Source organism: Arabidopsis thaliana, chromosome 4 (genome assembly GCF_000001735.4).
Source record: "Arabidopsis thaliana chromosome 4, partial sequence".
Taxonomy (NCBI): domain Eukaryota; kingdom Viridiplantae; phylum Streptophyta; class Magnoliopsida; order Brassicales; family Brassicaceae; genus Arabidopsis; species Arabidopsis thaliana.
Genome location: NC_003075.7, coordinates 13736592 through 13759773, shown reverse-complemented (window position 1 = coordinate 13759773; position 23182 = coordinate 13736592). Strand labels below are relative to the sequence as shown.

General features: G+C 38.0%; 8 protein-coding genes and 3 long non-coding RNA genes across 24 annotated transcripts; 6 read left to right on the top strand and 5 right to left on the bottom strand.

Annotated features, from left to right (window-relative positions):
- Positions 1-33: 33 nt before the first annotated feature.
- Positions 34-4125, bottom strand: TPS4 (trehalose-6-phosphatase synthase S4; the record flags this gene model as incomplete). 2 transcript variants are annotated; one of them, NM_118890.2, is made up of 17 exons in its annotated part: positions 3968-4125; positions 3770-3867; positions 3077-3462; positions 2861-2975; positions 2670-2771; positions 2444-2594; positions 2271-2359; positions 2124-2172; positions 1885-1985; positions 1609-1796; positions 1401-1548; positions 1149-1316; positions 944-1066; positions 774-861; positions 542-672; positions 360-458; positions 34-267 (listed from the first exon to the last, which is right to left on the bottom strand). In NM_118890.2, exons 1-17 carry the CDS (start codon positions 4083-4085, stop codon positions 34-36), a joined length of 2388 nt encoding a protein of 795 aa, NP_194485.1. In that variant the 5' UTR covers positions 4086-4125. The 2 variants fall into 2 exon arrangements, with proteins under 2 accessions (NP_194485.1, NP_001327998.1); NM_001341861.1 differs by having other exon boundaries at positions 1401-1521.
- An 836-nt stretch (positions 4126-4961) lies between these two features.
- On the top strand, positions 4962-6564 carry PRA1.H (prenylated RAB acceptor 1.H; the record flags this gene model as incomplete). 2 transcript variants are annotated; one of them, NM_118889.3, is made up of 4 exons in its annotated part: positions 4962-5565; positions 5671-5807; positions 6106-6177; positions 6261-6564. In NM_118889.3, exons 1-4 carry the CDS (start codon positions 5114-5116, stop codon positions 6323-6325), a joined length of 726 nt encoding a protein of 241 aa, NP_567776.1. In that variant the 5' UTR covers positions 4962-5113. The 2 variants fall into 2 exon arrangements, with proteins under 2 accessions (NP_567776.1, NP_001328943.1); NM_001341860.1 differs by lacking the exons at positions 6106-6177; positions 6261-6564 and having other exon boundaries at positions 5671-5845.
- AT4G27530 (uncharacterized protein) lies at positions 6517-7141 on the bottom strand. Its single transcript, NM_118888.3, has 2 exons — positions 6994-7141; positions 6517-6903 (listed from the first exon to the last, which is right to left on the bottom strand). Exons 1-2 carry the CDS (start codon positions 7132-7134, stop codon positions 6652-6654), a joined length of 393 nt encoding a protein of 130 aa, NP_194483.1. The 5' UTR covers positions 7135-7141; the 3' UTR covers positions 6517-6651.
- A 529-nt stretch (positions 7142-7670) lies between these two features.
- On the top strand, positions 7671-9618 carry ENODL2 (early nodulin-like protein 2). Its single transcript, NM_118887.3, has 2 exons — positions 7671-8141; positions 8244-9618. Exons 1-2 carry the CDS (start codon positions 7955-7957, stop codon positions 9104-9106), a joined length of 1050 nt encoding a protein of 349 aa, NP_194482.1. The 5' UTR covers positions 7671-7954; the 3' UTR covers positions 9107-9618.
- A 259-nt stretch (positions 9619-9877) lies between these two features.
- Positions 9878-10446, bottom strand: AT4G07865. The gene has a single exon (NR_142164.1). It is a non-coding gene; the product is annotated as an other RNA (long non-coding RNA).
- A 196-nt stretch (positions 10447-10642) lies between these two features.
- Positions 10643-13598, top strand: AT4G27510 (2-isopropylmalate synthase). 2 transcript variants are annotated; one of them, NM_118886.4, is made up of 5 exons: positions 10643-10876; positions 11084-11563; positions 11701-12933; positions 13012-13082; positions 13187-13598. In NM_118886.4, the coding sequence occupies exons 1-5, from the start codon at positions 10778-10780 to the stop codon at positions 13488-13490; spliced, it is 2187 nt and encodes a 728-aa protein (NP_194481.2). In that variant the 5' UTR covers positions 10643-10777; the 3' UTR covers positions 13491-13598. The 2 variants fall into 2 exon arrangements, with proteins under 2 accessions (NP_194481.2, NP_001119070.1); NM_001125598.1 differs by lacking the exon at positions 13187-13598 and having other exon boundaries at positions 10743-10876; positions 13012-13108.
- PPI1 (proton pump interactor 1) lies at positions 13563-16763 on the bottom strand (the record flags this gene model as incomplete). 2 transcript variants are annotated; one of them, NM_118885.4, is made up of 7 exons in its annotated part: positions 16500-16763; positions 15798-16182; positions 15513-15704; positions 15244-15423; positions 14974-15168; positions 14263-14877; positions 13563-14167 (listed from the first exon to the last, which is right to left on the bottom strand). In NM_118885.4, the coding sequence occupies exons 2-7, from the start codon at positions 16158-16160 to the stop codon at positions 13874-13876; spliced, it is 1839 nt and encodes a 612-aa protein (NP_194480.2). In that variant the 5' UTR covers positions 16161-16182; positions 16500-16763. The 2 variants fall into 2 exon arrangements, with proteins under 2 accessions (NP_194480.2, NP_001328990.1); NM_001341859.1 differs by lacking the exon at positions 13563-14167 and having other exon boundaries at positions 14200-14877; positions 16500-16673.
- Positions 13703-16471, top strand: AT4G07855. 2 transcript variants are annotated; one of them, NR_142163.1, is made up of 1 exon: positions 13703-14169. It is a non-coding gene; the product is annotated as an other RNA (long non-coding RNA). The 2 variants fall into 2 exon arrangements; NR_142162.1 differs by lacking the exon at positions 13703-14169 and adding an exon at positions 16161-16471.
- A 726-nt stretch (positions 16764-17489) lies between the features above and the next one.
- AT4G07845 lies at positions 17490-17723 on the top strand. The gene has a single exon (NR_142161.1). It is a non-coding gene; the product is annotated as an other RNA (long non-coding RNA).
- Positions 17724-17875: 152 nt separating this feature from the next.
- RRP41L (3'-5'-exoribonuclease family protein) lies at positions 17876-20026 on the bottom strand. Of its 7 annotated transcripts, none has more exons than NM_001341854.1 (8): positions 19939-20026; positions 19675-19851; positions 19452-19530; positions 19256-19358; positions 19062-19182; positions 18816-18904; positions 18475-18624; positions 17876-18216 (listed from the first exon to the last, which is right to left on the bottom strand). In NM_001341854.1, the coding sequence occupies exons 2-8, from the start codon at positions 19811-19813 to the stop codon at positions 18127-18129; spliced, it is 771 nt and encodes a 256-aa protein (NP_001328238.1). In that variant the 5' UTR covers positions 19814-19851; positions 19939-20026; the 3' UTR covers positions 17876-18126. The 7 variants fall into 7 exon arrangements, with proteins under 7 accessions (NP_001328238.1, NP_001328241.1, NP_001320075.1 ...); NM_001341855.1 differs by having other exon boundaries at positions 19675-19828; NM_001341852.1 differs by having other exon boundaries at positions 19675-20026.
- A 670-nt stretch (positions 20027-20696) lies between these two features.
- AT4G27480 (Core-2/I-branching beta-1,6-N-acetylglucosaminyltransferase family protein) lies at positions 20697-23119 on the top strand. 3 transcript variants are annotated; one of them, NM_001125597.2, is made up of 5 exons: positions 20697-21014; positions 21332-22030; positions 22111-22186; positions 22263-22378; positions 22440-23058. In NM_001125597.2, exons 2-5 carry the CDS (start codon positions 21457-21459, stop codon positions 22937-22939), a joined length of 1266 nt encoding a protein of 421 aa, NP_001119069.1. In that variant the 5' UTR covers positions 20697-21014; positions 21332-21456; the 3' UTR covers positions 22940-23058. The 3 variants fall into 3 exon arrangements, with proteins under 3 accessions (NP_001119069.1, NP_194478.3, NP_001329292.1); NM_118883.4 differs by having other exon boundaries at positions 20859-21014; positions 21337-22030; positions 22440-23119; NM_001341851.1 differs by lacking the exon at positions 20697-21014 and having other exon boundaries at positions 21040-22030.
- The last annotated feature ends 63 nt before the right edge of the window (positions 23120-23182 follow it).

Genomic DNA, 23182 nt, shown 5'->3' with positions numbered 1-23182 from the left:
TCATTTAGCTAACATCTCTAGTTACAGAGAGAATCAAGCATTGTTGTGTGTGCAAAGCTTGCCAATAAGTTTCACAACGTCATCAGATGAGTCAAGGAAATAGCGAGCCTTTGTGTGCGTTTGTCCAATAGCTACGGAGAAGTAATTCTCTCCCTTGAGGTCAACAATGGTCGATGATACCTTCTTGGGGGAGTCACTACCTGAAGAAGAAAGCGACTTGGCTTTCTTGGTCAACTCTGGCTCGAAGAATGTGTAAACGTCTTCGTCCTGAAACATATATGTCAACCATTGTATCAAAATCTATGGATAGTTTTACTTTTTTGTTTATCAATCAATATTTGGTTACATAAGAAGCTTACTTTCCCCAAGAAACAACCAATGCACAAGACATAGTCAATTGGTGTAGCCATTGACTTGTTATGCACTATTTCTCCGAGAATACGCTCCATTGCACTTCCCTAAGGTAACAGAGAAAGAACATACATGAGAAAAATGAGAATCTTTTGGGAATGGATGATATAGAAACAGAGTATTTATTTACCTTTGTCACACCAACGGCATGGACTTCAACAGATTGGCCTCCTCTAACAACATCCACTGAGGCATTAGAGATTGGTCCTGCCCACAAGTGTTGTAACATGTCTCTTGCTTGAGCTCTCCCGAATTCAGCATCTACAAACAAAACAACAGATCAAGGAAACAAAGATAAGTGTTGGAAAATCAAAAAAAAAATGCAAGCGGATAATTTGCATATATTCAGTCCATATGATCACCTGCATTTTCGTAGTTCCATACAAGCGAAGCCTCGCTTGTTTCGAGATATGATCCTGGAGTTCTTTCAGTGAAGTACTTGAAAACATGCTGCAAACAAAGCAACAACAAGAGATTGAGGAGGTTAAAGTATACAATTCTCAATCTTGAGTTATGAGAAATATGTACTAACCTTAACACCATCAATCCATTCCAAATTCATGTGTTCTGGAATTCTTGTCACCCATTCTCCACTTGTATGCCTTAGAAACATCCCATTTTCAGCAGCCAACCACATGTTATATTCTCCAAAGTTCTGGTTTAGTTTTAGTTACAATGTCAGAACACAATGAGAAAATAAGTAACTAAATTTAAAAGAAGAGAGAGGCAACATTTACTTTATCCAATATGCATTTTTCACTTCTACTCAGGACAACTACTGTTGTTTTTGGATCACTGCATAATTCTTTGAGTCTCTCTTTTAGCTGTGGATGCAGTTCAAGATTCATTCCGTCGCCTCTTCTCTCTTGATTTTTCATCGGCTGAGTGAGCGTTCCATAGAATCCCTGGACGTTGTTTTAGAAGTTAAAAAGATAACTAAGTGACAACAAGAAAAGGTACAAGAGAATCTTGATATATGTACCACTTACAAGAATCAGCAGTCTATTGTTAGACTTTGAGTATTGTTGAATCACATCATGTTCTGGAAGTTCAAGTGTGGCGGCTAATCCAGCTCCTAGCTCCGCGCTGGTTGTAATCTCAATAAGTTTACTGCATAAAATGTTTGTAAGAGTCAATCTAAAAAAAAAAGAACACAAAGTTGAGATTAAGAAAATCAATGTTTTGGTTTGCACATACTTCATGAAATCATCTGCCCACTGCTGAGTGGAGTGAGTTTTCACATACTGAAAATTGATTTTATGTTTTCTCTCCTTTTCTTCATGTGACATATTTAGAGCTTCTCCAATGGCAGAAGAAACTTCTTTAATGTTCCAAGGATTCACTAAAATAGCTCCGGCACCAAGTGACTGTCCAGCACCTGCAAACTGTGAACCCCATACAAATAGAAATTACTTTTGAGCATTATTTGATTCATAAAATATTAACATCAGAACTATGTAAAATTTAATTTACCTCGCTTAGAATGAGAACCCCTTTTTCTGCTTTTTGGCAGGCAATGAATTCAGAACTCACAAGGTTCATTCCATCTCTCAGAGATGTTACAAGTAATACATCTGAACAACATAAACTCATTTGTTACCAATCAACCTTGACAACAGTTTCATAAGAGCCAAACTAATATTATATATGGAAGATGTTTCATTTTTATACATAATATTATAACCAAATCATCAATGTAGTATGAATATTACCTGTGATGGCATAAAGTGCGCATAATTGATTAAAGTCAATAGAACAATCCTGACATAGAAGGATGAAATCTTTATCAGAAACTACTATAAGACCATCACAAATAGTATAACTCGTGACAACATCATAAAACCGAGAAAATAACAAACCAGGTGAATTATTGGAACAGAAGAGATGGAACCAAAACGACCATTAATTCGTCCAACATGGTAATGACATTGGTCTTTGATCTTTTGATCTGTAATAGGACACAAACACAATCCTATGAATATGATGCACATATTAGCTTATAAAAGAGGAAGAAGAGATAGAAAAAACTTACATTCACCAATACCGTTCCTTGTTGGCACTGCAATCTGAAGTAACATGACTTTACCACGCCACTCTGCATTTTCCTCTAAGAACTTCTCAAATGCCTGATATTTTTGTGGAATCCCTTTGATCGTATCGAGACGATCAACACCTAATATCAACTGTCAACAAAAATCATTATGTTAATTAAACAGTTTCTTCTTCTAAGCTTCAAATATATAAGTAAATATATATACCTTTCTCCCACCAAAATCGTTTTTGAACTTCTTCATGTATTGAACAACTTCAGAGAGTTCACTTGTGTTTATAAACCTCTCAGGTTCTATCCCAATGGGAAACTAACATCCAAATAAGACAAAATGTTTCATTAAATTAAACAAATCATAGCATATAATCAATATAAAGAGATTTTAAGATAGGTCATTACAACAGCTACTCGAGTGACTTTGCCCTGATCCACAATTCCTTCAGATGTTGCTTCGACTCCAAGAATACACATGCATGCATTCAAAAAATGTCTTGCGAAGTCATAGGTATGGAAACTATACAAACAACAACAAAAAAAAAAAACAGAGAAAAGGGAGTATATATGAGATCATGGGTTGATTACTACACTGTTAAAAAGTAAAAGATATTTACATACCCAACTAAATCAGCAGTAAGAACAGAACGAAGCAGATCGGATCGCGAGGGCAATGTTTTGTACATCTCGGAAGAAGGAAATGGTGTATGGAGAAACCATCCAACTTTCATCTTACTGTTGTATTCCTTAAGATATTGAGGAAGAAGCATAACATGATAATCATGGCACCAAACCACATCTCCTTCTTCATAGTGCTCTTTGACAACATCAAAGAAAATTTGATTTGCTTTCTTGTATGCTTCATACTGTGACTGGTATGTTATGGTTGCATCGTTACGATATTCTGGTGGCGTTCCCAAGTAGTGAAAAATCGGCCACAGAATATTGTTGCAGTAGCCATTATAGTATTGATCACACACTTCTTCCAAAAACACTGGGATACATCCCTACAAAACCAAAACCAAGAATGAAATCATCATATTATTAACAAAAAAAAAGTTACCACAATCTTTAGCATTTTAACCAAAAAAAATGTTTTAATATGATAATTAATGACATAATCTAGGTGGTCGTGTTTTATTAGTCAAGATCAATTAATGATCATTGTCTCCTTTACTCTCTTTAACCATGCAATACTTACATAACGGTTACACAATCCGTATTAAAGTTCATGTTTTCAGACTCTAATTTCGAGTTACAAAACAAAATTAAACATGACTGTATACGATAGAAGATTTACGAATGTGTACGTACCTTTTCAGCTAGGGTAATGGAGAGTGTCTTTTTGCCAATCGCATCATGAACATCTACTCCAGGCCATCCAATCCATTTGGTCTCAAATTCTTTCAAACCTTTAAGAGATCATGACGAAAATTAAAACAGGTTTCTTTGTGTTTAAAGCAATAATTAATTATTAATTACGATATTACCAAAGTTGGTACATTCTCTTACCTAGAAGAGCACTAACTAGACCACCAGGACTCATCGTGAAAGACCAAGACTCTTCTCCAGTCCTCTTTGCAGTGACCGGAAGCGACATCGACACTACAAGCAGTCGTGGCCTTGCCATTTTTCTTTCTCTCTATCAGTATTCCTTCTAAAAAAGCTATGAGAAGAATGGTCTCGTCTTTCTTCTAATTTATAAGAAACTTAACGCTCGACTTTTGGCAGGGTGCGGGATAATAATTAAGAATTTAGCTAGTCTTTCCTTTTGGTGAGGTGAAAAACTTTCTCTAGTTAGCTTTAGATTATTTTCACTTTTGCTGATTTTTTTCCTAGAATAGTCCTGAAAATATATACGTACATGCTTCTGTTTTTTTCTTTCTTTATTTCTGTCGTGTATCAGATCCCATTAATATATTAGATAAAGTGAGGATAAAATCTCAAACTCGTTAAAACACTTGGCTAAAGACAGAGTTTTCAATTCAATATTACCTTTTGAATTTATTTCTTTGTGAACGTTTGTTTACACAAAATAAGAAACTTTATTATCTTATACTATATATTAGTAGACGATTTTATAATCAAGTGGTTCTCACATTTTTAGACATGTGTCTTTCATATATTTGTCCACACTCATATTTTAAAATCACTAGTTAATTAATACCTGTATCCAATAACCTGGTTTTATACATTGTATAGTTCTTCTTAGGATAACTATTTATCATCATTTGATATTCAAAAATTAAAATTAATAGATACTGTATCAATATATTTAGTTCCATTTTAAAAAACATGTACATACCAGAATCTTTTATTTTTAAAAAATGGGATTTAATAAATAATTTCTGTTATTATTTTATTTTTTAAACTACTAGCTATCTTAATTCATAGAATGATTTTTTTAATAATTAATATGATATTTAGTTTCGTGCATGCATGTTTCATCTAATATAAAAGGTATTTAGTAAGCCAATTGATTAACAAGAACCATTAAACTACATTATAGGAGTTAAATTAACAAAAGATAATATAAGAGCCCTATATTAGCAATTATGAAGATATTTTGGATCACGAGTTGCAATTTCTTGTAAATTGATTTTGGGAAGACCGAGGAGACGAGAGACCTACTATGGGATAATCACGGCGACAACAACAATGGCTTTCTCTCCTAATCCTCTCTCTCTAAGCGTCCCCGATCCTGCTTTCGAATCTTGGCTTCGAGATTCCGGTTACCTCGAGCTCCTCGATCACCGCACCTCCGCCGCTGCAGCTGCCGCTTCCTCCTCCGCCTCCGTTTCATCCTCAGCTGCCGCAACTTCTGCGGCATCTGACGATGTCGTTTCATCCATTACCGGTGGTTTCTTCGCTTCTCTCTTATCTCGACTCGTCACTGTCTCTTCTCTTCTTACTATTAACCCTTTCTCTAAGCTCTCCGCCGATGATTTTTCCGGAGATACGACACCGTGGACCACCGGTTTCATTGGCAATTGTGACTCTTATTCGTTCCCGTCGTCTTCTCAGCAAGCGAGAATGAGAGTTCATGAGAATATCAAACGATTCGCTAGGAATTACGCTACGTTGTTCATCGTCTTCTTTGCTTGTGCACTGTGAGGACCCATTACTCTTTAATTAGATAAAGGCTAAAGCTTTAGACTAAAGTGTGAATCTTGAAATTGTGTTGGAATTGAAGTGTTGATTTTTGGTGTTTGTAGATATCAGATGCCACTTGCATTGGTGGGATTGTTAGGAAGCTTAGCTCTTTGGGAGCTATTCAAATACTGCAGTGATAAGTGGAAATTTGATCGTCACCCTTCCATGAGGAAACTCTCGATTGGTATTGGACAATGCGGTGAGTTTTTCGATCATTTTGTTCCTGTCTTTTGCTAATTGAAGATGGGACCGTGGTGGTATTTGTAGTTCTGCAACTTGTTTATAGTCACAGAATGCTGCAAAACGTTTTGATATGCATTCAATAAGAGAGACTTTTGAGTTTCTGTAATGTTTTGGATCAATTTGTTCCGGGCTACAATGTTTTGAAAGTTCTTATGGGATTGATTATACATGGTATTAGCAAGAAACTGACATTTGTCAATGGATTATATAGTAGGATGGACCTTAAATCGTTTCCTTGCTTCTTCTACTTGCAGCAACAGCGGTTCTTCTAACGTTTTTGAATGTCCAAATGGCTCTTTTCTCTGCTCTTGCGATCAGTTATTCAGGTAACTTACTAAGCAATTGTCAAGTCTGATATAACTTTGTATGGCCTTTCATGACCTCTAATACTTCTGTGTCTATGTTGTAGTTATGATATTGCATGCTGGGTTCAGAAAGCTCACGCCATCCAAGAAACCAACTCGAGGAAGATAAACCGCATCCACACGAGTTTTGGATTTTGAATGAGAGATTCATCAGCAGTTTTGGAAATCAAGAAATGTAGTGTTTGGTAACTCAAACTCAGAGAGAGGCAGACAACAATAGCAGTTAGATGGTAGATTAAGAAAGTGTGAATGTTAGACAACATCATCTAAAAACAAAACAAAAAAGAAACCACACATTGTAAGAAATAAAAGGATGAGTTTATAAATGGTAACAGATGGTTTTCTACATAAATAAAAAAACATACTACACGGTTTAAACCAGCATCCATTTCATTAGGAGCTGATAATCTTTTAACGAAGTCTCTATATATATTCTCATCCTGCTGACTGATTTTGGCCTTTGACAGTTCCATCATCACCCACTGCTACATCCTCCTGATCATCTCCTTCATCATTCTCTACACTCTTCGGCTTGCCCACATCTCCACTCTTCTTGATGGCTGCATCGGTGGCTCGTTTCAATCCTTCTTTGGCTGTATCCGCCGCATGACCCAATGTCACATTCGGAGCTTTACCATCTGTAGTTGTCCCCATCGCCTCTTCCTCTGACTTCTCTCCGTTGTTCCCCTGCAGAATATGTGAAAATATTAAGTGAAAACAGCTCAACGATTTTTGTATGCATAATTAATCTATCTTCAACAAATTTCAAAAACGTACGTGGGATGCGAAGTAACGAGAGTTAGTGATAGTAATGACTCCATCAACAACAGATCGAGAACTGTTGTTGTAATCTATGTGTAATGAAGAAGCTCTATGTATGTTTATGGCTCCTCTCTTTGCTAAAAACATAGCCGCCATTTTCTACACTTTTCAATTCATTATCTAGCTCTCGCTCTCATCTATATACACACCGATGGAAGTACTTTGAGGATCGAGTTAGTGTCGGGAGAAGAACACGTGGCTAATCACTGTGCTTCTCACGTGTCCCCAGAGCAACAGAAGCAAAGGCTGATTCAGAGATTCTTGTGCTAAAAAAAAGTGACTCTAGTCTTCTTATCATCATCAACTCTAAGAAAGAAAATAAAGGGCCCGAACCTTATAAGCCCAGCCCATATGTTCAAAATGTTGCAAGTGTTGTATCTACTATAGACTACGGACTACCACCTGTACCGCTCTTCCGAGTTCGCAAGTTTCTTTCGTCGAAAATACGTAGGAGAGACCATCAGACCAATATGTACTAATGTCGATATGGTTGAAGCTTTTTGGTATTCTCATATCAAATGGAAAATGAATTTGCAATTAAGACCTGATGCAAGATTTCAGACTTTTCGGTATTCTCATATATAATGGAAGCATATGATTCGTTGAATCCGATTCTTTCCACAAAACCAACTGTTCTCTAATGCGTTTTTCCCGGGGATAAATTCATATAACTTCAAATCCCAAAAAGAATTAAATTAAACACGTCGGCAGATACGAAGAAGCAATATCTTCTTTTAATGTGAGGAAAACGAGTAGATACAGAGATTCAATTTCGAACACGTATTACCCATAAAAACGACCTCTCTCTATCATTAAGACAAAAAAGCTTCACACTTTCCTTAGCCCATTATAAACGCTTCATTTCTATATAAACATCTCTTATCTTGTTGAAAATCTCTCGCAGCTTTTGAAAAACATGACCTTTCTAAAAATGAAAAGCCTTTCTTTCTTCTTCACCATCCTCCTCTCTCTCTCGACCCTCTTCACCATCTCCAACGCACGGAAGTTTAATGTCGGAGGCAGTGGCGCGTGGGTTACAAACCCACCTGAAAACTACGAATCTTGGTCTGGCAAAAACCGTTTCCTTGTTCACGACACTCTCTGTATATATCATCTCTCTCTCTCACTCTCTTACCCGTTTGTGTCATTTCGTTAACTTAGAGTGTACTTTTGTTTTGTCTGAAACTCAATTTCGATTCTTGCAGATTTTAGCTACGCTAAGGGAGCTGACTCGGTGCTAGAGGTGAACAAGGCTGATTACGACGCTTGTAATACAAAGAATCCGATCAAAAGAGTGGACGATGGAGATTCTGAGATCTCTCTTGATCGTTATGGTCCGTTTTACTTCATCAGTGGCAATGAAGATAACTGTAAGAAGGGTCAAAAGCTTAATGTCGTTGTCATATCTGCTAGGATTCCATCAACGGCTCAGTCTCCTCACGCCGCTGCACCGGGAAGCTCTACGCCGGGATCAATGACTCCGCCGGGAGGAGCCCACTCGCCTAAATCTTCCTCCCCTGTTTCTCCGACGACTTCTCCTCCGGGATCGACTACTCCGCCTGGAGGAGCTCACTCGCCTAAATCTTCATCAGCTGTCTCTCCGGCGACTTCTCCTCCAGGATCAATGGCGCCTAAATCCGGCTCCCCTGTTTCTCCGACGACTTCACCACCGGCACCACCTAAATCCACGTCCCCTGTTTCCCCATCCTCTGCTCCGATGACTTCACCGCCGGCACCAATGGCACCTAAATCATCTTCAACTATTCCTCCGTCTTCTGCTCCGATGACTTCACCACCTGGATCAATGGCACCTAAATCTTCATCCCCTGTTTCAAACTCACCCACCGTTTCTCCATCGTTGGCTCCGGGAGGCTCTACTTCTTCTTCACCGTCAGATTCTCCGTCAGGCTCGGCGATGGGTCCTTCAGGAGATGGTCCATCAGCCGCTGGTGATATCTCTACGCCGGCTGGAGCTCCAGGGCAGAAAAAATCGTCGGCGAATGGTATGACCGTTATGTCGATTACTACGGTTTTAAGTTTGGTTTTGACCATCTTTCTGTCAGCTTAAGAACACTTGTGAGACTTGTTTCATGTCGGATTCGATTTGTTCTTGTTTCGGTTGAGTTTCCAACTTTGTTTTAAATTGTTTTTGGATCCCAGTTTGATTCTGTATTATTCAGTATAGTTGGATTGTTTTGTTATAAATAATAGACAGTTCTAAACATGATAACTCCACTTATACCAACATTATGTGATACATCATACTTATATATTAATTACATTTACATGTGAATGCATAAGGTTAGTGTTGAAACTCAATGTCGCATCTCAAACTCAAACGCAATGAGGTCGTTTAATCTGTTCTCCAAGAATATTTTGAAGTAGAGAGTTTGTAATACTAGGACCTAACCAACAAAGTAGTAGTAAAGTTTAATGCTGTTTAGTTCGTTCAATAATTTAGAGTTGCATGGATAATGGATTGATACAAAGTTGGGTCGTACGAAGCTTGCATTTACATATATAGTTCAATGCTTTTACAATCACATTTGGCTAATGCAAGAAAGTTACTTTTCAATTAATTCATTTACCTACTAAAAGCTCCACGTATTTTTTTGATGCTTTTCTTTATGTCAATGTCACTCATGCAAGAAAGTTCTTTTTTTTCCACTTTATTTGTATTTTATGATCTAACAAGATACGTGGTTACGACATGTCTTGCAGAATTTTCTTCCTTTTTTTCTTGTCCACAGTCCACGGTTTAATTTCACTTTACCAAATTGAATTTTTGCTTATTTCTTCTCTCTGTCGGCAGTAGAAACCTATGGACCTACAATAGTTTTGCATTCACTGCATCCAATATATGGAGCGTTTTGAAACGTATTGACTTGAATTTACCAATCGATCACTATGAAGAAAAGTGTTCAACTGAACGCAAGAAAGAAGCTAAAATCATTTGTGTTCGTGTTTTTTTTTGTTTTTTTTCACAATTGTGTTCGTGGTAATCCTCCCCATTTTCGGGATGTTAATTTTGTTTGGTTCGTATAAATAAATTAACTGAGGCTGAAAGATTGTATTAGGAAGAAAAAAAACATGTTAAGAACAGAACCAAAGTAGTGTTATTTTGAATGAGACCAAAGATATTAAAGACGATAGCTATGTTGCAAGGCTATGGAGAGGTACACGTGACAAGTAGCCATTGAATCATCGCTAGCTAGTATAGGCCCCTCGACGGTGAAACGTGGCGTATGCTACGAATCGTCCAAGTGTTGAAATTGGACACAGAAACAGTGACAACTGACAATACATAGTGTCTCTATCAAGACCCACCAAGCACCAAGTTCCTCTCAAAATATTTTCAACCAGGCAAAACAAAAAAATAAGAAATCATGACGCACAAAGATCAAAAGTCATATTACGCGATTGTCCAGTCCATATTTGTAAGCTTGTCAAAATTTTGATGCTCAAGCCCAATTTGAAGAGCCCAAAACAAGATTGAGTTCACTATCACTCCTGTTCAATCCAAAGTCGGGAACTCAAGAGTCAACTTAACTGTAACCTGGTCAGGAGCGACTTAGTCTTTGTGACCAAACAAACAAACATAGCCTTCTTTCTTAATAACTGCGTGTCGTTTTGAATACACAAAAACGACGCGTGCTTTGTGCTTTCCCGCCACACACCAAAAGTCACTCAAATCGAGAACCTCACCGAAACAAGCATTTTCTCCTCTTTCCTTACGGCGATGACGGCCAAGCGGAAGAGTAAGAAACGCCCAGCTTCGAAGGTCTCAGATCCCGTCAACTTATTCCGATCCCTTGCTTCAGCAATTACGTCCTCTCAGGTACAATTTTCTCAATTTCGAGTACAATGTTTCTGCATCTTGGTTTCTGTTCAATTAGCCGTACTGGGCAATGCTTAGATTCTGATTAGTTTCCTAAATTTTGTCGAGGATTAGTATCGTGCTCAAAAGTTATGATTTTTAAGGGTGTGAAGTAATTTAGGATTTGTGGGTTTTTGGAAATAATCAACAGTCCTTTTGAATTTCCAGGTTTCTCAGAAGCCAATTTTGAAACGTTTATTGTGCCTTCTGGGTCCTTTATCATTAACCCAACCAACAAATTGGGAGAATTGTGACATTGCTTCACATCATTGGAATATCAAGTTCCGTGGAGAGAAAGTGGACTTGATCAATTTCGATGATGTCTGTTTCCTCTCTGATGTGTTGTTCACAGAGCTTGATAGGAGTCTCGAAAGCCTGTTCGCTACTTTATTCAAACAAAAGGCTGAAACTTGTCCTACATTTGAAAGTACAGAAGATAGTATTGAATTAGCTTCGCTGTTCTTAAAATGTTGTATGAAGATCATGTCTTTACTTGTGGCCAAACAAGAGCTTGTTCTGGAGAAGGCCAAAACTCTTCTCTCGATCCTCGGTAGATTGATTCGTGCAAGAAATGGAGATTGTTCTTTTGTATTCACGCATGACGGTTCTTTAGATCCCCGTCATACGTTTCTTTGTACAGGGATTGAGGTAAAAGTTAACTAATTTGTGGCTCATTTTTATCTTGGATTTCTGATGAACTTGTGGCTTTTTGACTATACCTTTGGCAAGGGCTTTTAAGTTGAAGAAAGCATGCTCACTGGGTTTTTGATTATTTATATGTACAGGTTTTTATGGATGAGATTTTGGTGAATAAGTCAATCAGCGACCTTCTTTTCGTAGTTGATTCTGCATTCTCCTCATGTAGACTGTTTAGTAAGCATGATAGGGCCGGTGTGGTGCAAATCGTTTCTGCTCATTTTATTATCGCAACTTCTGATGAGAAAACGAATCAAATGTGTGTTGAGAGATTATATTGGAAGAAAGGTAATGCATTTAGAACTCCCCAGATAAGCTTGAGTGCTGCTGTGTCCTTGCTGCTAAACCCGGTTATGTTCTCTGCACCAAAAATGATCCATGCCTATGTGGTTTTATTGGTGTCTGACGCCATTGGTATTTGTTCACATCCATGTTTTAAGGGATTAGACCTTCAGCTTATTGATCACTATATTGATGCATTTGAAAAGTCTGTTGTTTTGTATAAGAGACACATGTCTAAGAGTGAGAATGGCCTGTCTGGGAAGTTTGGCTTTTTGACGAGTAAGTCTCGGGTGGCTTTTGAACATCGTCTTTTGCCCTCAACACTGGCGAAAGTTAATGATGTTACACAGCAGCTAAAGGATTCATGGGATTCATATCAAAGTGATAATGCGAAGAGAGAAAACAATGAGCTGGTAGCGTATTCTGTTGCATACGCAAAGGAAAGCTTATGTGTATTTGATAGCTCCTGCTCTGAAAGTATGTTGTCTCAGACCTTATCAATTCTTGGTTGCGTGATACTTAGAGCTAGTTCTGATGATGTTATGGACTCTGTGTTGGAAAAATACAACACATCTAGTATGGAAGATCTATATCTGCTTGCATCCACACTTAAGTTCATGACTTGTTCGATGTTGCAAGCCATCCGGGTTCTCAGGAATTGGAACTGGCATGAAGCTGGAGGTGATGTTCGAGCTTGCAAGGAATACAAAGCCATGATGGATGTTGTTCAACGTTTTGAACAGTTCAATATTCATATGCCCTGTCAAAGTTTCCTGCGCGATAGAATGGAATCTTACCCTCACAGATCTAAGTGGATGCTTATGCATTTTTCAGGCTTACTGTCTGTAAGCTTTGCACTCAAGCTTGACTTTCTAGTGAAGGACTCCATTTTTGGAATGGTGATATCTATGTATTTATTCATCCTAGAAGGGGGTGACTTGGAAGCACTTGGGGATTCAGTTGGTCACTCAGAAAACACGTCATCGTCTATACTATCCAGTGGTTCCAAAAACTTGGCTGCTTCTGGTAAAGCTGACAAGGTAACAACTAAAAACTCTTTTGCACAAAGTCTAAATTCTGCGCTTTTCTAAATGGATCAATATAATTATATGGTACAGACAGCAGTAGATAGGAAACAGAGCGGGGCAGTTGCTTTGAAGTTTCACAAAAACCGAACTTTGTACTTGGGGTATGTATAGACCAGCAAAAGTCATATTTTTTCTCTTCTTCGCTTTCATAATGCATCCATGAGAGCTTTAACCAACAACTACATATTACTCCATGGTTGTGCAGGAAGGTGTCTGAAGCTAAAGGTCCAGAGAATGGTTCAGATTCAGGAGTTGGTGTTGAAGAGGAAACCTGCAATGGGGAGAGATTTCTGTGGTGTATGGCAGGAAAAGGTAACGTGACAAAAACCGATGTGGACGAGTTGGCAGATTTCATAGCGTGTGATCCCGGTAAGGACTACTCCGACTGGCTAAAAGGGAGAGAACGATTTCGGAACCAACGGTGGAAGTCAGACAAGATTGCTAAAGAAAGGTGGAATAAGAAGCAAAAAGCTTGGAGAGAGAACAGAGGAAGAGGGTCTAAAAGCTGAATGTTAATCTTCTGTTGTAAAAGAGTTCATCATGTAGAAATGTCACTACTTTAGTCTCTGATAATTATGTATAAAATGGTTTCTATTATCATGGAAATTTTTTGACCCAACGACCTTGCAAAGAGACGAAAAGAAATATCAAATCTCAAGCAGTACATTATGGAAAACTATAAAATGTAACAAAAACTGTTTTCTTCCTTCAAAGTTAAAGCCTCAACAACAGAAGAGAAGATTGTAAAAAGTACTTAAAAGAAAAGAGTCTCTACTCGTATGTAAAAGATGCATAAGCTTATGAGTTTTTTAAGAGTCAAGAAGGCAAAAATCCCAGTTTTAAAGTATTCCAAACTACAACAAGACAGCTTCGCTTGATCACTCCGTTCGATCTAGAGAACGTAGTAGTAACCCAAGACAAGAAGCAACAGTACCACCAGAGCCGCTGGAGCAGCATAAACCCAGTAATTAGTCGACTTCTTACGCTTAAGGATCGCTCTTGGGATCGTTTCTGGTCCCCTACCGCGGGTCCTGTTCCTTATTGGTTTCTCCTTGAAGACTTTTTCCTTCTGCGGTTTCTCCTCCTGCACCGGAGCTTCAATCTCCTCCTCAGAAGCTTCTGGAACTTCCTCAGTCTCGGTTTCTGTGTTGCCTCCGGTTTTCTTCTTGGCCTTCTTCTCTTGCTCCTGCAACACACAAAAAAAGATGGCGAGAACTGTTAGAATGGAGAGAGAAGAATGCAAAGAGCATTGAGGTACAACAAAAAAGAAAAGGTAATTTCCTTCTTTTCTTTCTTCTCAGCTTCCTTTTGAGCTCTTATAGCAGCTTTAGCAGCAGCTTTCTCTGCCAGCTTCTTCTTCCTTTCCATGGCTTGCTTGGCTTTAGCAATCTCCTCTTGCTTTCTCATTTCCTTCGCCGTAGCTGCATCAACCGGCTTTTCTTCCTTCTGCGGCTTTCCAAGACCATATACTTCATCATCATCATCATCAGCAACATTCTTTACTTTTACTGCATCTTTAGCTTTCTCAGTATTCTGAGCAACAGTAGCATCTGGTTTAGGTGCAGAAACTGGTTCCTCCTTTGGCTGCGGCTTTGCCTTAGCTTTAGGGACAACCTCGGTTTCAGAAGGCGTTGCCTTTGATGGTGCTGCCTCTGGAGCAATCAGAGGCTTCTCATCGGGGTTCCTCATCCGTCCATCTCGGCTCAGCTGCCTAGAATCAAGTGATTGCAAGATTCTCTTCTCATAATCTTCTCTGAAATTCTTCTTACTGCACCAAAGGGATATAAATTTCTCAACCTCAGCATTGGCTAGCGCCTCAAGCTCGCTTATGTTCTTTTGTGCAGCCAAGTCTCTAGCTTTGTTCAACACAGTACGGTTTTGGTAATACTCGGAATTCTGTATGAGAAAAGAATACAAAAATCAAAGATTACTAATTGACACAAACGAATCCTTCTTCATCAGAAGAAAATGCTCAAAAGTAAGTGTTTGTACCGTCTCATCGCGTTGCCTCCTGAGGTCATGAATGTTTGAATAGGCTTTGTCTCTCTTTTCGCTCACAGTCTTGAGCTCATTTTCCAGTACCGTAATCTCATCTTTGGTAGCTTTCAACTTCTCACTCAGCTCATTAATCCTTGCTGAAATTGCTTGCCTCTCCTTTTTCACTCCATCCAAACCAGCACCCATTAACTGCAAAAAGCATCACATATGAAACCAACTTCTACAGACTATATAACAGCAAGAATCCGGCCACAACTCTCTTACCTTAACTTGACCTTGGATATCATCCTTCTGACCCATAGATTCTTTGATTTTGGCTCTCATAGCGGCATTAGCAATGACCTTATCTCTTGTCCCTTCAAGCAGCCTGATCTCTTTGAGAATCTGCTTCTCCTCGGTTAACGGAATGCTTTCATGTTGAATCCGATACTGATAGCTGTATATCTTCATTTTCCACAAACTCAGGCAAATGAGAATACCGAAAAGGCTAACCAAAGCTATCGAAAACAAAAAAAAAGGTCTCATATAATTACCATACTATTCAGCTCTTCCTCGGAGGAACAGATAGCAGGGCCACGAGCACTCCCACCATCATTGCTCCTTAACTTTCCCAGTGCTTGCTGCAATGGTTCCATTTCCTTTCTTTTCTCATCAAACATTGTGTTGAATCCCTTACGCTCTGACTTCAACGGGTCCAGCAGATCAAATAACTCTGATCTCTCGGCCTAGGCATTACCAAAACCGCATTATCAGCACCACTATAAAAGAAATAACGAAACTCCTAAATCCGACACAAGAAGGTAGCAAAAAAAACATACCCTCTTAGCTCTCAACTTGTCCAAAACTCCAGTCCGAGCTTTGTTCAACTTTTCAAGCTCTTTATCAGCTAGATCAAGCTTAGCTTTAATTTTGGGGTCAGCGTAAGAACGGTATTTAACAAGGTAGAAAGAGTGGATCTGCTTAGCCACAGGCCACTCTTCTGCTGCATTTTTGGGTGCATCAGAGTTGACCACTTTGTTATTATTCTCTTCGGCATTCTTTGGTAGCTCACCGACTGAACCAAAATTGATGGGGGCATCATCTCCTTTTCCTTGGTCCAGCTTCCCGTTCTTCTCAGGTTTCCCCTCGAAAGGAGCCGGAGCAACCTCAAATCCACCAGAGTTTACAACTTCAACACCCATTGTTTCAAACACAGGATTGATCCTAATACCAAAAAATACATCAAAAACATCAGTCCAATATAACGGATCCAAAACTAATCTACGATTAAAATCGCACTTGAAGGGATCTATAATGCAAAGATCTGTAAATAAAACTAGTCAATTATTCAATATTAAGACAGACGAGAACAAGATCAAATAAAAAACTAAGAACAGCAGATTCAAAATACATGCCAAAGATCAGGAGAGAGTAAATTCAAAACAAACGGAAACAAGTTAAATTAGCAAAAGATCAGAGACGATCGATAAAAATCAAAGCAAATAAAAGTCAATAGAGACAAGGGGAAGAGAGAAGGATACCGTGAAATGGAGATCTGAAGAGAGAAGAAGGAAGAGACAGACCCTTTTAGAGGAAAAGAGTCGCTATAAACTTTTTCCTCTGCCCAAGGATTTTTTGTGTGTTAAGCAAAAAATGGGGTCAGATCTCAATCTCTAAATATATCACTTGCATTTCTTGGAAACCCCACGAATTTGCATTCTTTTTCTCTTTCTTATTAATAAAAAATGATCTATTGTGATTTTTACCAAACCCGGTAAAATTGTATTTACAGATTTGTATGAATCTACTGCAATCTCCCCGATTGGGCCATTCATACTTTCTCCTACCTTTGTTTTGTTCGTTCATTTTTGACTAATTAAGGGCTTTATTCGTAAATTTTTTTTTTTTTATTGACTTGTTTTTGAATGTTATTAAATGTTTTAGGAGGAGCAGATATTATTTTAGGTTTCTAAATGTTTTTTTCTATTTGAGTAACGCATAACTTTGACTCAAAAACTTTAGATATCTTTGATTAGTTATATAAAAAAAAAACATTTAATTTTTAGTAGAATTTTGAAAGTACGTGTGATTGAATGTGAAGAAGACATACACTTTTATATGCAGAGTGGTCACGGGCATTGCGGTTACTGAAATGATAAAGTTCATAAAATGTTAGATAGAAATTAATCAGTAGAACAATCTAGCTGAAATGTTAGATACAAGCATTTACGAAATAAATAAAAATTTACAGAAAACTGAATAATTCGTAAAAAATGTTATTATATTTTTCATAAACTTTTTATACATTGGAGTTTTTTTTTTCTAATGTCTTCTATCATTCATGTTCCCGCAAATTATCGTGTGTTTGTAATTGTCATTTCAAGAATGCTGAAAGGTCTTAGAATTTACTAGTTACTCTATTAGTTCATGTATCAATCTTAACAAGAAGACAAGAAAAAACAAAAAAAAATCAAAGAGAAAATTGGGAGAAACTAGAAGAAGAAATAAAAAGACAAAAATGGGGAAGAGGTGGGAGATAGAAAGAAACAGTTGTTAGGTGGTGTTGAAAACGTGTGAAGTCTTCTTTGGCTATAAGGGCACAACTGTCCACTTTGCTGCGACACACGTCTTCTCTTCTCTCTCTGACCAAAATAATCACATGTCATGCGGATTAGATTCTTCTTCTTCGTATCGTACGTACTACATGATCAGTTGAAGTTCCGACGTTAGCTGATATTACCTAAACACCCTCCTTCATCACCGCCCCCAACTTGTGTGATGTGTGAACCAGAGAAGACTTTTTCTTTTTTAAGATGCAAAAATCAGTTACTCTTTTCTTCATTTTTCTGTATACTATTCTTAATATCATTCCATTTTCGTATAAATTTAGAAAATCTGATATTAATATCATCCACAAGTTTTTTGAAATTGTAAAGAACAATGTGATTGATTTGTTGAAATTCCCTACTTTAAATTCTGTATGTCTTTGATACCACTCGCAATTGGGATCCATTTCATAGCTAAAGATCTAGTTCCATCAAATCTTATGTGAAAACATACATCGGTTTAAACTACACACAGGTTTAGACTAAATCCGTTTACCTATAACAGCTAAAACCGGTTTCATACCAAGTCTGAGCTACAATCCAAAATCATAGTTATTTATGCTCATTCATCGGAAGCTGAGGCAGACTGTTTCAGACAATCACGCATGATCTCTCCAAGTTTTGAACTAGCATCCAAGCAAAGCTGCATTGCCTGCAATATTTGAAATACAAATGTTTGGTAACATGTCTGCACAGCTCCTATGTCACAATTATATGTTAACAACATAGACCCTATGGTATGAACAGCTTAAAAAGAAAATGAAGAACAGTCTAATTAACCAATATCCATGTGATTTAGACAAACAAAGCAGTTGAATAACATCAATATTCAACACTAAGAAAAGAAAGACCTTTTGTCTCTAACCGTCATCGGCAAATTAAGGACAAGAGATATTATTGAAAGGCATACCTCGTTGATATTAGGTGTTGTCCATTCACCAGTGATGGTTAGCTGAGTGATTTCATAACGAGATGGCATGCACGTCATCATAAAGCTGCCATCTTCACATCCTTCCTCCTCTGTAACCGGGTCTATCATAAGGCTTTTGCCTATGCAAGACTTCGAAAATTGCAGGCATAATTTCAGTGTATCAAAATAAAGAATTAACAGATATCTATACGTTTTACATGTCTCAGACTATGGTGCACTTGTATATGTCAATGTATGTGTTACTTTCTTCTTCACTTAATGCTAATAAACATAAGAGATAACGCAGAGGAATCAATGCAACTATTGTAACATACACATACCACTGAAACAGCTGTGATAAGGTCATACATCATAATTCCGGCATCAGCTAAAGCAAGACTAGCACATGATATCAAAACAGAGAGGTCACCTGCAATACAATACCATTGGAGAAAATCAGAAAATGCCAAACAACAATCCAATAAGTTGCTTCCATAATCAACTCCACGAATGTCCAAGCGAACCAATAAGCAATCACATTCTGGTAAAATAATTTTGATAGCAGTCGAGTTATTGTTAAGACTTACTTCCTCCAGATTCAAGAACCAATGCAAAAACATCAACGGTTGTTTTTGGAAACGTCTCCATCATTATTACACCTTCCAATGCTTTGTGAAGCATTGATGAATATTCTTTGTGATCAGTTCCCTAAAATACCACAATGTATTACTAAATTTGATGAAACAAGTTAACACCAAATGTTGCGAAATTTGGAGATTACCTGGCCAAGAGTAGGGGAAGCAAAATTTGTATAGCTAACATTACAATTCAATCTACCTACATCACTATAAACCATTGCTTTCTTACTCTCCCTTGGCCCAAATCTAAAATTTTTGAACACACAAAAGCGAATTTAGCTGACAGAAAAGTTAATGCAAATCCTGAATATACAAGTTTTCTAATCTAATAATACTCACACTGAAACAATAACTTTAGTGTTCCCAAACTCAGCATAAGCAGAACCAGAAGCAGAACTCACAGCACCAGTTTGAAGTACTGAAAGAAGCATTTTTCACAAAAGAAACAAAATTCAAATCTAGTTTAGTCTCACAAATAACTGGAGTCATATGAATCCAACCGTAATTTCACAATGAAGAACCCTAACGATTAAGAATTTAGAGGAATCAAAGGTGTTTTTACATGCGGGTCGGCATTGGTGGAAGCCACGGCCATCAGGACGAGACCAATCGAGGTCGGAATCTTTGAATATAGGAAGCCGACTTCTTCCGACGATTTTAGGTGAATACGTTGGAGTTGCGGCTCCAGGTTTAGCTGCCATTGTTCTGAGCTGAGACTAAACAAAATCGAATCTGATTACTGAGAAAGAGTTGAGAAATCAATGGGTCAATCTCAGAGCTACGATGCGAAAGAAGCAACAGTTGGTCTAATAAGAAGAATCGTTACCCTGAGGGTTTGAGAGACAGAGAACGCGGCGGAGAGAGTGGAAGAACGATAAACGCCGTTAAAAGATTTTTAGGGTTTAGCAAAAAATAATTAAAAAAAAGGGGGAAATTGTATATTTAAGTAACTAAAGTAATAAACATTTTTATTTACGTAGTTTCAATTTACTAGAAGATTTTACTTTTGTAATCATTTTAAAATATTTGGTATAAATCTTAACATTAAAAAGAAAAGTGTAGTAATCAAATAAAAATAGAGTTGTTGATATCAAATAAAAATACTATAGCTAATAGCTCTAAATGTTTGACAATTAATGGAATTTAGGTGAATGGGATATAGAAAAATATATTTTCCACTAAATACTTCTTTACATATTCATACCATTAATAATAAATCCAATACCATTAAGGAAAACATATTTACATATATTAACTAATAATACAAATTAAGTATAACCCAAAGATTGAAATGAGGACACATAACCATTAAGCTAAATCATCATAATGCCACCTCTTAAAAACATTATTATGGGTTTCATTATGCCTCGATCATACGATGTTTGGCATTTTCCGCATTACTAGGCCACTTTCCTCCATTTTCATTTTATTCGAAATGCAATCATCAACGTCGTCGGTCCATATCACACGTTTTGTCCACACCAGTATACAGTAGTAACATCCTCCAATAATGAATAAGAAGTACTCCTATGTTTTTTTAGCCTGTATATTGAAATTAATGCAATTTAATACGCCAGTACCTCACAACAAATCAAAAATCAAAGGACTCAGATAAAAAGTCAAAGGAGAAGGCACCGTTTCTTTCTGGGAAGTGAGTTAAAACGAAAACATCTCTGTGGAAAAACCGAAGCCCAGTGGCTAGTACCATAACTCTCAGATTTCTTTCTTTCTTTCATTATCTAGTTTCTATAGAAAAGAAAGAAAAAAAAAAAAAGGTACGTAATCCGACACTTTAATTAAACAAATCTTCGTTTCAGACAAAGACAACCTCGTGGATTGTGTTAAGAACTGCCCGGATCTTTAAACATTCTCACGTCATCTCCATGAAATTTTAAGAACCAGGTATTTTTTTTACGTTATTTGATTTCTTACGAATAGGAACATGTAAAGTAGGTTTCATTATCCTTAGACAGCTCTAGATTTTTCTTTTCGATCTTTTTTATTATTACAAGATCGGCTCATACTCATACTTTGTGATCACGACGATTCATCAAATCCTCTGTTTTTCTTCCTCTTCAATTTTTCGACTTGTATCAATTTTTTATTTTACTCTTTGCATGATCGGAATCAAGGATCAGAAACTGTGTTTGATCGTTGTTTGAATTCAATATTCATCAATACATGTATAGATTTCTGATTGTGTGTCAACTGTGGCGTAGGTTAGGCGCTACCTCGATTTGTGAAGATCTTTCTTCTCTGATGCGTCGACAATATCAAAGTGTTGGCTTCTTTCGTTGACATAACATTGGTTTTTGAGATCGATCACATATGAGAAGGCTCTTTAATGGCGTCCTCAAACTCAGAGAAGAGATGGATATTCCCTCTAGCAATGGCTTCTCTCATGTTCATATTCCTTATAGCTGCATCCTTCAACATGGGTCTCCTCTCTTCTGTCCGTTCTATTAACTCACTCATCTTCTCCTACAATCTATCGACCACCAACGAGACACGAGTCGAATTTGCAGAGTCAAAGATCAATCAGTCCTCGCATCCTCCTCCAGTACAGCCTAGTCTTCCTCGCTTTGGTTATCTAGTTTCAGGGTCAAGAGGTGACTTAGAGAGTCTGTGGAGAGTGTTACGAACATTATACCATCCTAGGAATCAGTACGTTGTTCATCTTGATCTCGAGTCTCCTGCTGAAGAGAGGCTTGAGCTGGCTAAACGTGTGAGCCAAGATCCTGTTTTTAGCGATGTTGGAAATGTTCACATGATCACAAAGGCTAACCTTGTTACGTATCGAGGACCCACAATGGTGGCTAACACGCTCCACGCTTGCGCTATTCTCTTGAAGCAGAGTAAAGAATGGGATTGGTTCATCAATCTCAGTGCCTCGGATTATCCTCTAGTCACTCAAGATGGTAATATAGTTATGTATCTAGTCTCTCTTTCTTCGTTTCAAATAATCTCTGCCCGGATTATCAATGCCCCTTGCTTGCAGATCTGATTGATACATTCTCGGGACTGGACCGGAACCTCAACTTTATCGACCACAGTAGCAAACTAGGCTGGAAAGAGTAATGATTATTTCTCTGTATAGTACATTTGAGACATTTTTAGTTCTGTTTTCATCCAAATGCGGTTTTTTCGCAGAGAAAAACGAGCAAAGCCGCTGATCATAGACCCGGGGCTTTACTCCACAAAGAAGTCAGATGTCTTCTGGGTTACACCTCGCAGAACAATGCCAACTGCATTCAAACTATTTACCGGTAATTCAGTGATTAGTGAGTAATGATTATGAAAAATGGTGACTAATCTGTGAAACTGCAGGTTCCGCTTGGATGGTCTTATCTCGGTCGTTCGTAGAATATTGCATTTGGGGATGGGACAATCTTCCACGGACTCTTCTAATGTATTACACCAATTTCCTCTCTACACCGGAAGGATATTTCCATACTGTCATCTGCAACGCTCCAGAGTACTCTTCCACTGTGCTGAACCACGACCTGCATTTCATCTCATGGGACCGCCCTCCTAAACAGCATCCTCGGGCGCTCACCATCAACGATACAGAGAGGATGATTGCAAGTGGAAGTGCGTTTTCCCGCAAGTTCAGACACAATGATCCTGCCTTGGATAAGATCGATAAAGAGCTGCTCGGTAGAGGTAACGGAAACTTCACGCCTGGTGGTTGGTGTGCAGGGGAACCAAAATGCTCGAGGGTTGGTGATCCGTCGAAGATCAAGCCCGGTCCTGGAGCTAACAGGCTTCGTGTGCTTGTTAGCAGACTTGTTTTGACATCTAAATTGACTCAAAGGCAATGTAGATAGGCTTCATATGCGCTTTAGAGATCCATGTCCAATTAGTCTATATAATTCTTTCTGCAAACTGACAAACATTATGGAAATTTCTCACTATTTTCTAAGCCAGAATAATAATCCAATTCCCTTCATCTTTCCCTCTAGCGTTTCTACCTCTTCGTCACGAAACTCAGGGTCATCTTTTGTTAGAAGGACTAAGGGAAATAAATTTACTCTGATACAAAACAGGTAACTCAACAACAGGTGGAAAAA